This window comes from Pezoporus flaviventris, unplaced genomic scaffold, assembly GCF_033815535.1.
Source record: "Pezoporus flaviventris isolate CSIRO_AGI_PZ_B2104156 unplaced genomic scaffold, CSIRO_AGI_Pfla_v1 ptg000036l, whole genome shotgun sequence".
Lineage (NCBI taxonomy): Eukaryota > Metazoa > Chordata > Aves > Psittaciformes > Psittacidae > Pezoporus > Pezoporus flaviventris.
Genome location: NW_026892584.1, coordinates 13,149,432 through 13,165,511, shown reverse-complemented (window position 1 = coordinate 13,165,511; position 16,080 = coordinate 13,149,432). Strand labels below are relative to the sequence as shown.

At 45.0% G+C, this 16,080-nt stretch overlaps 3 protein-coding genes across 4 annotated transcripts in view; 2 read left to right on the top strand and 1 right to left on the bottom strand.

Moving 5' to 3' along the window:
* Nucleotides 1–9,740, top strand: part of RPLP2 (ribosomal protein lateral stalk subunit P2) — a 142,669-nt gene extending 132,929 nt beyond the window's left edge. Inside the window, exon 6 of the mRNA XM_061463184.1 lies at nt 9,729–9,740. The gene's annotated coding sequence lies outside the window, so the exon portion shown is untranslated. The remainder of the gene's footprint in view (nt 1–9,728) is intronic.
* Nucleotides 9,593–14,381, bottom strand: POLR2L (RNA polymerase II, I and III subunit L). Of its 2 annotated transcripts, none has more exons than XM_061463187.1 (3): nt 14,264–14,381; nt 13,674–13,830; nt 9,593–10,084 (listed from the first exon to the last, which is right to left on the bottom strand). In XM_061463187.1, the coding sequence occupies exons 2-3, from the start codon at nt 13,766–13,768 to the stop codon at nt 9,976–9,978; spliced, it is 204 nt and encodes a 67-aa protein (XP_061319171.1). In that variant the 5' UTR covers nt 13,769–13,830; nt 14,264–14,381; the 3' UTR covers nt 9,593–9,975. The 2 variants fall into 2 exon arrangements, with proteins under 2 accessions (XP_061319171.1, XP_061319170.1); XM_061463186.1 differs by having other exon boundaries at nt 13,674–13,817; nt 14,269–14,343.
* Nucleotides 14,382–14,485: 104 nt separating this feature from the next.
* The window catches only part of TSPAN4 (tetraspanin 4), a 488,804-nt gene continuing 487,209 nt past the window's right edge, over nt 14,486–16,080 (top strand). Inside the window, exon 1 of the mRNA XM_061463177.1 lies at nt 14,486–14,687. The gene's annotated coding sequence lies outside the window, so the exon portion shown is untranslated. The remainder of the gene's footprint in view (nt 14,688–16,080) is intronic.

Below are 16,080 nucleotides of genomic sequence, written 5' to 3'. Positions count from 1 at the left end.
TTGCTCTTAATGAAACCACTTGGTGCCATGAGGGGAGTTATTTGAAGGCCAGAAGCAGCTCCCAGGTGGCTCTTTGCAGGGTTGGGTCTTCCCTCTGCACCTCTAGCCCAAGAAAGGGGATTTGGCACCAGTCAAAACAGAATGGGTTGTGGTCGAGCCCAGTGACACTGTCCTAAGCACAGTGGCTGAGCTGCAGGCAGAGATGTGCTTTGAGACAAAAGCAGTCCAGACCAAGAATAGGGCTGTGTGCTGAAAGAAAGGCTGCAGGGTGGGAGAAAGGAAGCTGTTTTGTTCTCATTGTAGCCCATCCTGCACTGCTGCAGTGCTCATAGAAAGCCAGAGATGTCCTTGACATGCTACCACCATCAGCTGGCTTATTTGGCTGAGGGCAGGAGTAGCCCCTGGTGCCCTGCTCTGGTGAGATGCATGTCTGGCCCAGTCTGTCACATCCCAACCATTGCAGCATCCCTGTCCCTACATGGGGGAAAAGCAGCAACTGCCACAGCCCTTTTTTGGGGTGGATTTAGGTTTTGGAGGCTGCAACACTGCAGGTAGCCTGGCTGCTGTAGGAACGAAGCCTTGAGATATGTGGTGAAGGGATTAACAAGGTGTGGTCGTTGCAACATCCTGATGGGGATGATTAGGATATCAGGTGGAAGCCTGAGCACCCTTACTGCTCCCACCTCAGCCCGGTGGAAGAGGGAGAGATGTGATTCACCCTTCTGTTCTGCCCTTGCACAAGACCCAGGACCCTTGAGCAGCCTGACAGAAGGCAATTGAAACTCCCTCATTTACATATAAAAAATGCATCACAGTGAGAAAGTGTCTGCCCCCCCCAACACCTGTGACAGCAGCAGCAGGCAATTTGACTACAGTCTCATCTCCACTTCTCTCAAAATGATAAATTTGGTATTTGAACCCCTCCAGATGGGCAGAGGATGAGAGTATGACTCTACAGACAAGTTGATGGGCTTGCTCCTCTCTCCTCCCCAGAGCAGGGATTCCCCTTTAGTAAAATTTGCATCTCTGACTACGTTGGAAGATACTTGGGTGGAACTAAGCTTAATGAATTACCAATCATTGGCTAGCTTTGGATTTTAGTGCTGCTGCAGTAAGTGAATTTATCAATGGCAGTGTTGTATAGCAGCAGCAATACACACTCTGAATCTGTGTTTCTGTTGCTTCAATGAACCGCACTATTTGCGAATCTGTAATTGTGAAAGTTCTTACTAAATGTGACTGACTAAATGTACAGTGGCAGGTTGGTTGTAATCGGAAGCTAAGCCCAGCTGCACCCTGCCCTCTGATCTCTGAGGACTGGCTGGAACACAAGGGGGTTATTTTCTGCCAAATCTCTATACTCTCAACATGACAGAGCTGTCAGGCTCAACTTGGGCTGCTGTTTGCTGCATTGGTGAAGCTAAAGCTGAGGATTCACCTCTAAGTGAGGTCCACCCTAGACCTGGTGCTCGCAGCTCTGAGCAATTTGCGGTGGCCCTGAGCTTGTGAGGATGCTGGCTTCTTCCCGCTGGTGAGCTGATGGTGGCTTCCCTTTCTTGCAAGCCTACTTGCACCAGTTGCAATGGCAGCTTGTTGGTGGCCTACTGGGAGGTTCCTGCCTAAGGCTGGGGGGTGAGTGGCAGAGCCAACATCAGGCACATGGCATCTGGTCCAGCACCCTGTTGCTGTGCTGTCCCTGTTTGTCACCAAGGAGCACCGTGTCCCTCGCAGGCAGCTTGCAAAAGCATCTCATTGCTTTCTAGGCATCCAGCCCCATTCATCTGGTGGGAGTAAATCCAGCCTGTATCACATCTGCCTAAAAGTTTCCAGGGGACCTGGGGCTCAGCTGCTCCCTGGAGTAGCATCTCACATTTCCTCTGTAACTCAGGCACCAACATGACTTTAATACAACTTTTCAAAGTATGCATTTGTATCTAGTAAGCCCTTGAGTATTGCAGAGTCCCTTTTATATTGAAATTCAGGCTCCTCAATAACATTTTATTATGAGGCTTGCTATTTTTGGAATTGCTGTTACTCTGTTATGAGCAAGGCACCTAACATCCTTCAATATGAAATCATTAAAGGCACAGCAGAGTTCATTACAGGGGCATTTCTCTGGATTAAGAACAAATCAATACCACGTACCAATATCACAGCCTGGTACCTGGCTTCGGTTGCAAATAGCACATCCAAAGGCAGGTACTCTTCTTTTGGCCTCTTGTGCTCTTCTTCCAATATCTTATTTACTGTTTCCCCCCCAAGCTGTTGTGATGGATTTATGAACAGACAAAATCCGGAGGTTGTTTTTTCCTTCAGCTACCTGAATATTGTAGCTTTTAAAATAAAGAAGAAACAAATAACCAGCTTAAGTTTGTGATACTGCAGTAACCTCACATGCAGTGTGACTTCTCCGCTTCTGCTGGAGGAGCCTCCTGGAAGCAGACGTGCAGAAGGGAGCAAAAGCCTGAAGCTCTCTCTAGTTATGTTTAGCTGATCACATTCAGAGTTTAGAGTAAGTTTCAGATGTTCATTTGGTTCAGTAGCAGCTCGGGTAGCTGATGTGAAAACCACTAAGGCCAGTAGTGTTTGTTTCTCTTTATTTAGTAGAAGTAATTATTCATCAGTGGAATTTAATTATTACTTTTTTGCCTTTTTGAAATATTGCTTAATGGAGGGAAGCAGCCATTTGTCGGGGCTGCATTTAGTGCTGAGTGGATCCAAAGGGGGTTTTCTTCATGCTGTTTTGACAATTATAATTAAAAAAAGCAATCAAGTTGATGACGTGTGGAGTCGTTTCTGTAATGATGTGAAGCACTCAAGCCCTTATTAACTTTATGCTTCCATGTGCTAGTCTGCTCCTGGAAGAAGACCTCCCAGTCAAACTGCTACTGCTTCTTTAAAAAACTGAAGTTAGTAGTTGCTTCGGCTGCACATCTCATTATGAGGAAAGGCCTACAGCTGGGAGCAGCACTCATTTTTGGTTTTATAATTTTTTTGGGGGGAATATAGCAAAATGTCTTGCTATACCTCCAGCCCAACCTTTAGCTATTCCGTTGCTGCATACGAATTTATTAACTCAATTATGAAAGTTCTACATTTCTACAGAAATGGAAGGCTTGAGGGCTTGGCTTTATCACAAACCATTACTGCATTGATGAAGAGCTGCGCAGAGCCTATCTGCTGGTGGGTAGTTGCTGATCAGTGTAGGTAGGAGCACATCAGTGCAGCCTTTAACACTGAGTAGTTGACACTGCTCTGATTACTGCTTATTCCTTATTCCATTAAGTGGACATTGTCCCTTCCATCTCCTAGAACTGTCTGGAAAGGAGCACGCTTTCGTACATGCTACCATAGGGAAGACTTAGTTAAAAAGAAAAAAGGAGAGGAGAGGAAGCACTGGAGATAATTGGGCTTTAGCTGTGTTCTCATACCTTACAGATTGCCAAGAACAGTGATGCTGCTGATCTCTGAATTGCTGCACAAGCTCAGGGCAGCAGCTTTCCATTGGCAGTTCCTGCACTGGGCTCTGCTCCCTGGCTGGGAGAAGCTGTGTGGAAATGGACCTGGGGGTCCTAGTAGACAAGCAGCTTAATATGAGTGAACAGTGTGCAGCTGCCACAAAGAAAGCTAACAGGATGCTGGCTTTTCATTTTCCCACTCAGTGCTTGTATGGCTACATCTGAAGTAGCATGTTCAGTTTTGGTCCCCACTATACAAAAAAATGTGGACAGGCTGGAGAGGGTCCAGGAAAGGGCAGCAAAGAAAGATGATCCAAGGATTGGGAAGCTGTGTGAGAAAAGGCTGAGAGAACTGCATTTGTTTAGCCTTGAGAAAAGAATCTTATGGGGAGACCTTATCACCATGTTCCAGTATGTAAAGGATGATTGCAAAGAAGAGACGCTCTTCAGAAGGAGTCACATGGAAAAGATGAGGGGTAATGAGTACCAGTTACTCCCTGGCGAGTAGGAGAGGAGAGGAGACTTTTTCCCAATGAGAAGAACCAGCCATTGGAATAATCTCCCCAGGAAAGTGGTGGATTTCCCAACAGTGGACACTTTTAAGATTTGGCTGGAGAGGGTGCTGGGTCATCTCGTCTAGACTGTGTTTTTGCCAGGAAGGTTGAACCAGATGATCCTTGAGGTCCATTCCAACCTGTATTCTATGATCCACAGTGAAAAAGTACTTAAAAAAACTCTATTTAAAGATATTCCATTAGGATTTGAGGGAGTATATGATGGAGGTCCTTGATAAGAGAGAGGCAAGAAAACACCAGGGGTTGGGTGAGATTAGGCTTTTCCTTGTTGCCCTGATGGTTTCTAAAGAGTGGTATGAGTGCCATCTCACAAGTACCGGCAGGGAAACTGAGGCACCACACTGGTGGCTTGCCCAAGGCTTGTGTAGTGAGTCTATTTGTTCTGTCAAGGCCTGTCTCTAAATATGCACCTTAAGGTGAAGCATTTTTCTGTCTTTGAAAGACATAAGCAATAATGTTACATGGAGATGAGCAAAGGGAGTCTCCTTTGCTCATGTGGCTAGCCTGGAGAAAGCAAAGAGAGGGTGGAATGGAATGGACCCAAAGGACACCAGAGCAGAACCAAAGATTCCCATTGAGCTTCATGCCCTTGGATCAGGTGTCTGGAGAGATGTTGGTAAGGACAGTGACATTTATGTTAATCTCTGAAGTAATTCAAAGCTTGTAGATACCACTGTGGTGATCCACTAGAAAATGTGCAAAGCAGCAGCCTAAGAAAAGGTTAGCAGCTGAAGGTGGGTGCTGAGCACAGCTGTCCTACTCATGGCAGTGATTTGTTTCGTACTTTTTTTAAAGCAGTTCATCCCTTGGATTGCTGCAAGTAGACCTGCTTTTAAAAGAAGGAGGTCTGATTCCCAAAGAATAGGTATTCAGTATTCATTCTTCCTAGCTCCAAATCCAGCCTGGGGTGTGTGGGTTAATTCAACATCATCAGTGCCTGTGGAAGGTTTTGACCACAGCCTTTGCTGCTTGCTATGAAGTTTGCTTTAACTGTCAGTTTCTTGTGCTCCCCAAAGCATACAGGCTTTTAGCTTTTTGTCTGCTGTTCCATGCCTGTCTTTGATCACTATTTGTTCAGCTTCTGAAAGCAGGAAATACTGAACCACTTTTATTACTACACTTCCTTTGTATTTGGGAGGGAAAAGTGAAGGACTTTCCTGCATTAATTTTCTAGCTTGGCTGTTACAAGACACAATGTTTGCTATGGGAGCAGATGCATCAGGAAGGAACTTACGGGGAAACCCGTGTGATGCCTGGGAGGTCCGTGTCTTCACCCCAGCCATGTGTTACCTACAAGCACAAGACAAGATGTAGGTCACCAGAACGGGTGACTGACAAAGTCTGAAAGACATGCTTTTGTGAAGGAGAAATAAGATCAGGGGTTAAGCGAAAGCTAATGCTCTCTGTGAGTCTTGGCTCTACATCACCTATGTTATTTCTGTAAGGGAGTGTCGAGGAGAAAGAGATGGGGGCTTAAATGAGACTAAGTCCCATGTAAATACTGTATTGCTTCCAAGCACTAGCCCAAGGTGAAATCAGTTGCTTTGCAGCTCCCCTCAGCTGGAGTTATTGAAGCCAAAGATAACTTCTTGCCTGTTTTTATGGCCTTATGTGCATGAGGTGCACGCAGCTTATGCTACCAGGCCATTTTAAGTCACATTGAGGCTAATGAAGACTCCCACAGACTTCAGTGGGAAATACATCAAACTGTGCAGCTCAGCAAAGCCGAAGTCTCAGCTACAAGCTTCCTGTCCTTGGTTTTCAAACATCTCTATTGTGCTGTCCCTATTGAACAATCAAAAACGCTTTCCTTTCTGGAGGAATTGAATAAAAATTGGATCTGAAAACAAAGCTACAATGTAAATCATGGCAGAAATGCACTGAAGGGGAAATCAAAGCTGTGCTCATCATCTGGGCAGTAAGGGCCAGGTGGAAGTAACATTATTTTGGAGATGTCTCAACTGAAAAGTTCCAGGAGTAAGAAAATCTCACTGGCTAACTATGATTAAATGGATGTACATGAATCTGCTCAGAGAGGGGACTAAGTAGAAGTGCTACTTTCTTACTTGGATTGGTATTGAAGTTAGAAACTATTTTGGAATGCTTTTAGAGGCAAATGGGCTATTTGGTTTTGCTGGTGGTGTTGGGTTTTGTTTTTTGTTTTTTTTTTTTTTCAGGGAAGGCCAAATTGTATTTTCCTTTAGAGCTATTTGCAGGTAAAGAGGTAGCTCATGTTCTGGATCCTCATAGTTCATTACCAGAGAAATCTGGATTTGTAGTCAGAGGGCTAGTTAGGCATTTCAATGGAAACATACAGCTATGGGTTTGTGCACTGGTTGCAATCAAGACTTTCAGAGTTCCGTTTTACTTCATATAGACAAGAAGTCAGAGTTCAGTATCCAGTTACAGGCTGCATTTAGGTAGAGGATACAGGAAGACAAAAACCCAGCACAGATCTCTCAGTAAATCACCCTGGGGTGCGATGCTCACAAGGGGTGATTTTTTGGAGCTAAGCTTTCGAAATATAAGGCTTGAGGCTCATTACAGACAGGCATGAAAGCACTTCCCTTCCTTCCTGCATATGGACTCAGAATTGTGAGCAAGAGGTTTGTTTCTTATTTTGGTTAAAACTGTCAAGAAATGTAAAGCTTTCCAGACACACACATACCTGGGTGCTGATGCTCCAGGTAGAAGCCTGCCTTTGGACTCCACGAGCAGATTCCTCTCTACTTTCATGACCTCAACTCCCATCACATGCTTCTCAGGCACTACTTCATTATTTTTGTATGATAGTGGGATGTGAAAGTCCTGCCTGATGCTGTGCTGGCCTGGGAGGCTGCAGCCTGGGCACTGGGGGTTCTTCCGTTATACTTCCAGTGGTGCTTGCTTGCTTCTCCAGTAGCAGGTGTGAGCCCTGCAACAGTCTTTCAAAACAGACTTGAAAAATTCACAAAATGCTTTATATATGAAGTGACTGAATGACTACGGAGCACTGGTGGGATTTTGTTGGGTTTTTCTTTCAGCAAGCTTCCAGTTGACAGGTTTCCACATGTAATTAAAGGCTGCATATTCAGTACAATTTCTCTCTTTGCCACTTCTGCCTGTCTGTTGATTCTGCTAAGGGTTCCTTTTTATTAGGACTCAGTGAAAACCAAGGCTTTTTCTGTGTGTGTGCGTGTATACACATGTCTTTCACATTGGCTTTAAACAATTTGGTGGTTGTGAGCATATTTAGTGGCTCTTCTCTAAGAGATCTAGCAGGTTAAGAAGCAGATCCAATGCACTTATGTCATTAACAGCTGCAGAAGCAAGCACAGGAGAAATGACAGCAGACAGGGAATTACTTTCTTACTTACCAGTGAGCAGGGGTGAAAGCTGGGATTTATAGAAATGCACTGAAAAATTCACTGTCTCTTTACAGAACAGAATTTAAGCTCTGCTGCTGTCCCTAACCCTCCCAAGGACAAAACTCTTGAGACAACCTTTCTCATGAACATGATAAACCATTTGCTTCTCCACATTATAGAAATGGTTTTTTTTGGTCAATGCTGCATGTGCAAACTCCCAAGGAAAGGCTGTGATGCAGAGAGGTAGCCATGTGCTGCAGGAACTAGTATTACTGCCTGCTGTGGCTTAGTCTCGCTGCTCAGGTTTTTTTCCTGCTCTTTTTGTAACGTCTGTCTGACAAAGTGATACCAGACTGCCACTGTCTTCTTCTGCACCATGTTTTCTGTCTGAGAAATAGTAATGAGAGCAACCAAGGCAGTTTTTATTTTTCCTTCAATTTTTTGAATGAGGCCTGCTGTGTTTTTTGCAAATTGCATCTTCATTGTGTTTAAGAGCCATAGCTTTTCATATTGGACAACAGCATCAGCTTTGAGAAGAAACATGTAATTCTAAAGCAGAAAACCAGATTAGAAAATTGCTTTTGCAGATAGAAGCACAGTCCTGTCAGATTGTCTAATCCAGTTCTTTGGCACCGATGCAGGACAGCTTTCCACACGGCATAACACGCAGCTGCCTCTGCCAGATGTACCAGACTGGGCTGCTGCGCTTTCTCGGTACAGCTCACGAGTGAGTGCTGGGCCTGGCATTCTGATCTTTCTGTGAGCAACCTGGCACGTATCTCCATGTAACGCTCCACTGGAACACGGACAAATGTCTTACAGGAGTTCAGTTTGGAAAGGTCATCCTATATTTTACAGTGTCCCTTTTATAAAACAGCTTGAAAGAGAAATTTTGTTTAAGTGCATTTAACTAGCTAATACAGCAGGCATGCTGAACATGAGCTACCCAGTCAACTATGAAACGAATACCAGATTTAATTGCTTAATTCTCTTTGCATTAGGATAAAGCATATGGTTTTAAAACATCTTCAGTGAAGAACTGCTTAATTTGGGAAACATCTACTATTGCCCTGTACTAAATTGAAAAGCAAGTTCAAGTGTAAAGATTGGTGGGGTGATAGCCAAAGGCAAGCTGACCTGCAACTTATTTTGAGAGACAACCTAGTTTCAAGGTTTGTGTGTACATGTTTGACCTGGAAACCCAGGTTTTGTTCAACTTCTCTGTGGTTCTTCAACTATGGGAAAAAAATCGAGATACTTCTTACCCAGCAGCCAAGACGTGAATGCCAAAAGTTTTACTGTACCAAGGAATAACAGGCTGCAAGCTCAGGGATCATCATCTGTTCTAGCCTGTTTTCTAAAGGCTGCTGTAACGATGATTTGTCCTACATTTGCATATGGGCTAATGCTGCATTTGAACAAAATCCTGAGCGTTCACAGATGTAGGAATTGGCCTCCTTCATTTTCAGGTAAGGTGCATGTGTCTGCCTCTGCACACCACCTGAATTATGCATTTTCTGGATGTTGAAGAACAGCATGAAACACGCTCAACTTTCAAGTCGACAGCACAACAGGAAGGTGAGACCTTTTGGAAGAGTCAGTGCCTATCATCTCCCCATGCAGGTAACCTTCACAAGCCCTGTATGTACAGCTGACCTCTCTGTGTTTGGTTCTACCAGGACAGCCTCCAGGCTGTATTTGACCAGGCAGTACTACACCACCTGCACAGAACAACACGAAGCCAGTGAAATGACAAGCAAGTGGAAAGCTTGCATGTGTACCAGCTACAGGGAGGTACAGGTGCTTGGCAAGATCAAGACTTTGCTCCTGTTCACACCACCATGCGTAAATTCTCACATCAAGTGCTTTCCATAGAACACTCATGCATGTTTTACCTAACTGAAGGGCACTGCACCATCTGATGCCCTGTTCTTTATAATACAGCAGCTGCAGTGTTTCGTAAGAACTGGGATAGAGACCACACATTGACTTTAACTGCAGTGAGAAGTACGCTCTGCTGGCTCCAGCAGCTTTCAGCAGTAATGCCTCATTCTTACCAAATTTACCCACTTCCCTGTTGCTGGAACACTGAGCTTCAGTCCCATGTTTCTAATCCCTCTGCCTGCCTAGTGCAAAAGCACCAGACTTAATAGTACTCCTAACCTCAAAGAAACCAGCACAAGCAAATGGCAAGATCCAAGCACACACTCTGTCCAGAAACTGTAGGAAGTCTACAGGGGAGGACCTCCTTTAACATTTTAATGAAATATAGTAATCTCTCTATACGAATAAACAATTCTTTTTGCTGGCAGCTGCATCTAAAAGTTCAAAAACAACTCCAAACACAGGTTTAAAAAAAAGAAGCATCCAAACATTTAACTTCATCTCCAAATCTTGGTCAAATGGACTTCATCTTTCCTTTGTTTCCTTGAAAGAGGTTAGTGTGTTGGGGCAGTATTTTCTCCAGAAGGTGAACATCTCTCAATGGCTACATTACAGGTGGCTTTCATCTTTTACTACCTGAAGTCCACTTTCAAGTTCAGCATTAGCGATCAATTCCATGTAGTTTGCAGTGTGGTGCTTTGTTCATCTATCTCATTTCTCCAGGGGTGCATAATTCAAAAGCTTCTCAATCAGATCCACATGGGCCAGGAGCATTCTGCGGCAGCAGTATCTCTTCAAACCAAGGGCATCCAGGGCATCTCTATTAATGAACAGCAACAAAAAAAACATAATGGATGAAGTGTGTCAGAACCACTTGTAAGTGTTCCTAAGCAACATACTGATTACTTTGAGCTTAATCATAAAGGGAAACTTGTATGCAGTTCAAACTAAGGAACAGAAATTTAGCGTGTGCTGTTAATGTTCAATTTACTGCTGTTGACAGGGTGTTTGCCCTGCAAGTTCTCTGGCCTGCAAGAGCACATGATCTCTGTTGAAGCCAGCATCTAGCTGACACAGCTACCAAACTTCCAGAGGTAAGTCTGCAAAATTCCCATAGGAACAGAACCAGAACAGACTTAACTCTTACAGATTTCTTCTTCTGAGCCATCCCACTCATGAGAGCATATTTGTTCATGAAACAGCAAGGTTAAGTAAGATGCAAATACTTTGATTTTTGGAAATAACATTTTAGTCTTCAGAGCTGGAAAGAGAGTTGAAATACGGTACATTTGTAAACTCAATTATTTAGTTACAGTAACTTAGTCTTCCTTTTACAAACACCAGTCTGCAGAGAAGAGCGGAGCTGATCTGGTTAAAATCAGGATTGATCAAGACGTTTGAGGGTTTCAGAACACAGTTCTGAAACATGGGAAGTCATTTCCACTCCTTAACTGTGGTCTGTCTAGGATTTTACCTGCACTGGTTACAGCTCCTGCTAGCTGCATGGTAGAACACAGCACGAAGGCACTAGACAGTATCCTGACACAGGAATAAGGAATAGCATCTCTGAGCGTCATTATCCATGCTGTTGTTAGTATCTCTAAGTACTGTTAACACTTTTCTGTAAAGTGAGGATGATACTTGACTACCTCATGAGATAGATAAATTTGTGATCTAAGCCATGTTAAAAGGGTGAGAGATAGAGAACTAAAATAACTCAAAATGCAAACCAGCCCACATATGGATGGGATGTTAACTCTGTGGAAGGCAAAAATCCTTTCCAGTTCCCATATAAGAAGGCATTCTGTGTTACAACCTGTTCCCCACAAATACACAAATAAGGATGTGCAGACTGCTCAATACAGTCTTTCCACTTAATTCCTTCTGAGTTACTGCTTGAGACTCTTATGGTTGGGTAGTGAAAATGAGTCATCCTAGCCTGAACAACTGTATGTGTCTTCAACGGCCATTGCTATCAGACCTCTTAAAGATAATTGACATTTTCCATGCTCTTTAGCTCCAACCTATTAACCATAAAGCCAATCTGATACTCCTTCAGAATCTGACATTCACGAAATATGACTCGTCTTTAGATCTGTATGATGCAGTGCAAAAATCCAGCATTTGCTTAAAACCAGTATTACTTCCTGAAGCCTGCAATTCTGCTATAGGAAGAAACTGACAGTTCTAAGTACAAATGACTGAAAAGAAGGCTCTGCATAAGCTGGGCCATGGAAGAGGTTGTTCGGGTTCAAGCAGCTTCTCTGATGACATCAATTAGTTCTTGTACCTTTCAACGGTTCTTCAAGGGCTTAAAGAGCAGGGCTATTCGTTTTAGGACTAGCACGTGCAAAAGTTATTTAAGAAGTATGAACAGTATATTTTTAGAAAAAGATTTTTTATAAATAATATTTAAATGTTCCAAACCACTTGAGAACGAAAGCATCTGATGTCTGTTGAGATGTAAGTTTTTAAGAGGTATCTGGTAAATACTGAACTTTCAAATGCAGTTATCAGAGATGCAAAATACTGACAGTAATCACATCTTTAGAATTCATACTATATACACATTTCGGCTAAAACAACTTCAGTTGTGTTTCCCGTTCCCTTCTAGCTTCTTTTCTAGCTTTTCCCTTCTAGCTTTTCCTTTTTCTTCTAGAGCTTTTGGAAGAAGAGCAATTTTAAGGGACAAATGGAAAGGTGTGGGTCTTTTTTAACCACAAATTACTTAGACATGGTTATTTTTTCCATTTTGTCTGTCCATTTCTTAGTCACAATTAATAGGGATGCTGACACTGCACTACAAGTTTTTAAACTGTTCAATATCTGTAAACTCTGCTTCTGATCTTACAATCTCATAAATGCATTAGTTTGAACAGGCATCCCAGAATCACACCAGTGACTATAGCAATAGTTCTCAAGTGAGCACTCATCAGTAACAATGTACATCTTCCTGTCCCACACAAAAGCAGAGAAATAATGAAGACAGGAAAAATATTAAAATGTAATACTTGGAAAATAAGTCAAAAGTGATGCCAAAATAGTTCTGATCACTTTCAGTATTAGTGAGAAATGATTCGCTTCCCACACTATTTTAATGCTTTTAACTCCATGAATGAAAAGAAAAATAATTTTTTTCAGTAGGACTTTCCAAATACCTTTAGTTTAGCCACTGCAATCTTCTACTCAGCTAGGTTTGACAGGTTCTGGGATGTAAATGCACTCTAAAAAGACACCCACAGAAGTAATGACATTTAGGAGAACTACTGAATGGTATTTCACTGGACAGTTTTTAATGAAACTTCTTTCCGCTGCAAACTCCACATCAAGCAATAAGAAGCACGGAGAATAATCACACCTTCCTACAAGTTTAGATTAGGCTCAAAAAACTACGCTTTGTTCTGTGCTCCCGTGTTTAACATTTGACAAAACAGTATCCTAAACCACAAGAATGTTTTCAGATTTACTTTGGAAAAAAGGCAGTGAAATTTGTATTAGACACTCTTCTGAAAGTTCATAAGATATCAGTCTGTTTAAAAACCTATTACTAACCCTAACCATTTGAATGCAAAGCAAATACTCCCTTCTATTTAACAGTTTCAGCATCACTTCAGGAGGTTTACTCGAATTTCTAACACTTTCTTTTTCCATTCCTTTGAATTACAAACATCTGTGTTTTCTTTCCTACTTAAACTCAATGACAGTGTAAAGATTTCTCAAGAGTTATCTTGTGAAACCTTTCTGAAGTAGTCCCATCATAGCTAGGCCCTCCTTGAACTATTATGACTTAAAGACATGGTAGACTATGCCACTAGCATGAGCTCTGGCCAGCACAGATTAAAAGTCTGGCTATGCAAAGCCCAGACTACTGAAAACACAGTTGCTGGGAGTATCAGTCAGGCATCTGAAGTAGCTGAACTTCTCCTTCCCCCATCTGCAAACCAGTGCTTTCAAGTAAGGTCTGCAGTTCTGCATAGCAAACACACAATGCTTTAAAAAAAACCTAAAAGGTGTATACATTTTTAACAGTGCTACTTCTTACACTTGTGACTCCTTTCTCCCGCCTTTAAAAAAAAAACAAAACATACTGGTGTCATAGTTGGCTATACTGCTTGTTACTTTCCTTCCTGTTCCATACAGAGTTAAGTATTTGAGACTGGTTTGAGTGTAAAAGTTATGACTTGGCAAATTCCATCCTACTACAGAGAAAGATTCAGTAGGGAAACAAGTGCTTTCTCACCGATTATAATGTCTAACCATTGGTTAAATCATTAGCTTCAGAACTTACCAGTAGTTTTTAGCCTCTTCACAGCTACTTCATAATGCCATGACCCTGCACTTACGTATCTTATGCGCTGTGCGATCTCATCTAACACCTGACTCAAAGAACATAGAGAAATAATACCCACCCTTCTGTATACTCTGCTTGCAGAAGGCCAAGATAGGCTTCCCACTTGTTTCCAACTATTTTTCCGCATGTGAAACATCTGACTGGGATGATCATTCTTGCAGTGTAGCTGTAACGTTAAAAAAAAAAACAAACAGTTTCACACCTCTGCAAAATGACTACTAGTTAATATTCAAACATAAGAAAAGAAACACGGGACTTGTCGACGCCTCCATCAGCAGCTCAAGGCCCTACGTGACAGCGAGAAGACAGCCTGCAGTACGGACGTGCCGAATTACAGCGGTGCAACGCCATCAGGCTGCGCTTCACCACCGCGGCCAGGCCCGCATCGCTCCTGCGGCAGGCAGAGCCGGCCAGGGCGGCGTGGGCTAGACAACACGCACCCTGCGACCAGGAGAGCAGCGGCGAGGCCCTAGCCCGGCAGCGCATTACGCCTGCCCCGCGGCGGCGGAAACAGGCCCGGGGAGGGATGTACGGGTGTAGGGCCAGGGGAAGCCGGTACTGGTTCGCCACGATCACCACCCCATGGGGGCGAGGAAGCTCCCGTTCTGAAGCACCAACAGAACTGTAGCCCTACGAAGCGGCTCTTACCGAACCCCAACAACTCCTCCGCGCTCCCGTAACGCCTGCCCGGGCAGTACCAGTGCGGCGAGGCGGGGGCAGACGCTCCGCTTCAGGGCGGGCCGACACAGCGGCGGGGCGGGAGGCGGGCCGGCGCACCCCTCTTTCTGCGCAGGGCGGGCAGATGGTAGCGGCCTGGAGTACGGCGTCCCGGGCAGTTCAAGAGAGTTGGCGCGCGGGGCGGGCTTATTTTCGCGTTTCGCGTGTGGCGCCCTGAGCGGCAGCTGGGGCGCAGGGAGCGCGGAGCGGCGGCACCGGCGGCGAGAGCTACCGAGTGAGGGAGCGCGGCGCCCGCCCCGGCTCCTCCTCTTTCCCGTCCCCGGTCGGGTGGGCACTTGTTGCATTGCGAAACGGCTTTTGCAGCGGCGAGACTTCTCATCCCATCCTGGCTGAGGTACCGGAGCCGTCCGGGGCGGGAAGCGCAACTGGTGGCTGTAGCCCGGCACCCGCCAGCGCTCTCTGACGAAGGGGGAGAGCATGAGGAGAACCCTGGCGGGCAGGGCTGTGGGACTGGGCACCACGCCGGGGTCCGCTCTCTCACGGGCAGGGGCGGCGGTGCCCGCCATGGCTCCGCGGCTGGAGAGCCTGTCCTTCCCCAGGCAGAGCCCGCTGGGGGCGGGGGTGGGTGCCGTGATGGGATCCGGTCGGGACGTCCCCAGTGTTCGGCTGGCGGCTGCCTTGTCGCCGCGTCGCGCCTGTGGGAGGGAGCACAGTGCTCCTTTGGGGCTGTTTCTTCTCAGGCGGGAGGAGGCAGGAGCGCCTGTGTGCGACCCGCTCCGCTCTCCCTCCTCCCGTCCCAAGGGCTGTTGGGTGTCCTGCACAGCCCGGACAGTGTTTGCTTCTTTGAAGGCAAACTCGTCCTCGAGTCCCGGTCGAGCTGTGGGCGCTGTCGTGGCTGCTGGTTTGCTGGGAGTTCTTAACTCTGGGGTCAGATTGGGCTTGGCGCTGTCCCGTTTGAGTGTTGCTCCGTCTCGCTGTGCCCTGTGCACGGCTAAAACTAAAATGAACTGTTCAGCAGAGGTGACTGTGCCCTCGGGGCATCGCTGCTGCTCAGGGCAGTGGCACAGGCGCAGCCTGCGCCAAAAGGAGCGTTTCCCCCCTACCTGAGGAGCAAGGAAGTTCCCCTTGCTCGGGAGGCAACGGCCGGTTGCAGGCAAAGCAACCGGTTTTGTTTGGCACCCCAAGCAGGAGAGGTTTGGTAGCAGAGGATAATGCATCTTGAAACTGTTTACTTGTATTTCATTAATCTAAGGACTGGGGAAGCATTAGGCGTCAGGAGGCTGTGTGTGCTTAGCACACATAGGGAAGCATGCTGCGGTGGCTGGAAACTTCAGGGACAGTCACTGCTGTTCTGGAGGCTCTGGGATAAAGCATTAGCCTGAACGCCATCAGTCCTTATTGCTCTCTCGTTACAGCGTTAGCGTTATGTTAATTTCCTTGGGCAGAGCAGAAATTCTCCAAAAGCGTTTTATTTTCCTGCTAAAGTGTCTGTGAGTTGGTAGAGTGCACAGCGCAGAGCCATTACTGCCAGGCGTATAAATAATTGTGTCTTAATGCACAGCTTATGTTAATACGTCTTTCGTGACTATTTTTTGAATGACTGGATTATTGACCCTCTGCACAGAAATGCCAGACCTAACTTGAACTGTAAAAGAGCACATAGTTTGATTCTAACAAATAAGGGTTCGAAGTTGTTTGAAAGCATTTTTACAATTGTGATAGCTACTGAAAAGACTAATTTTTGCAGTCCCAGGAACAATTATAAGCAGTTGTGAATGGAGAGAATT

Coding starts and splice junctions, on each gene's coding strand:
- POLR2L (XM_061463187.1), bottom strand. CDS start 13,768: ATGATCATCCCAGTCAGATGTTTCACATGCGGAAAAATAGTTGGAAAC. Junction 10,085..13,673: donor CAAGCAGAGTATACAGAAGG/GTGGGTATTATT, acceptor GTTCATTAATAG/AGATGCCCTGGATGCCCTTG.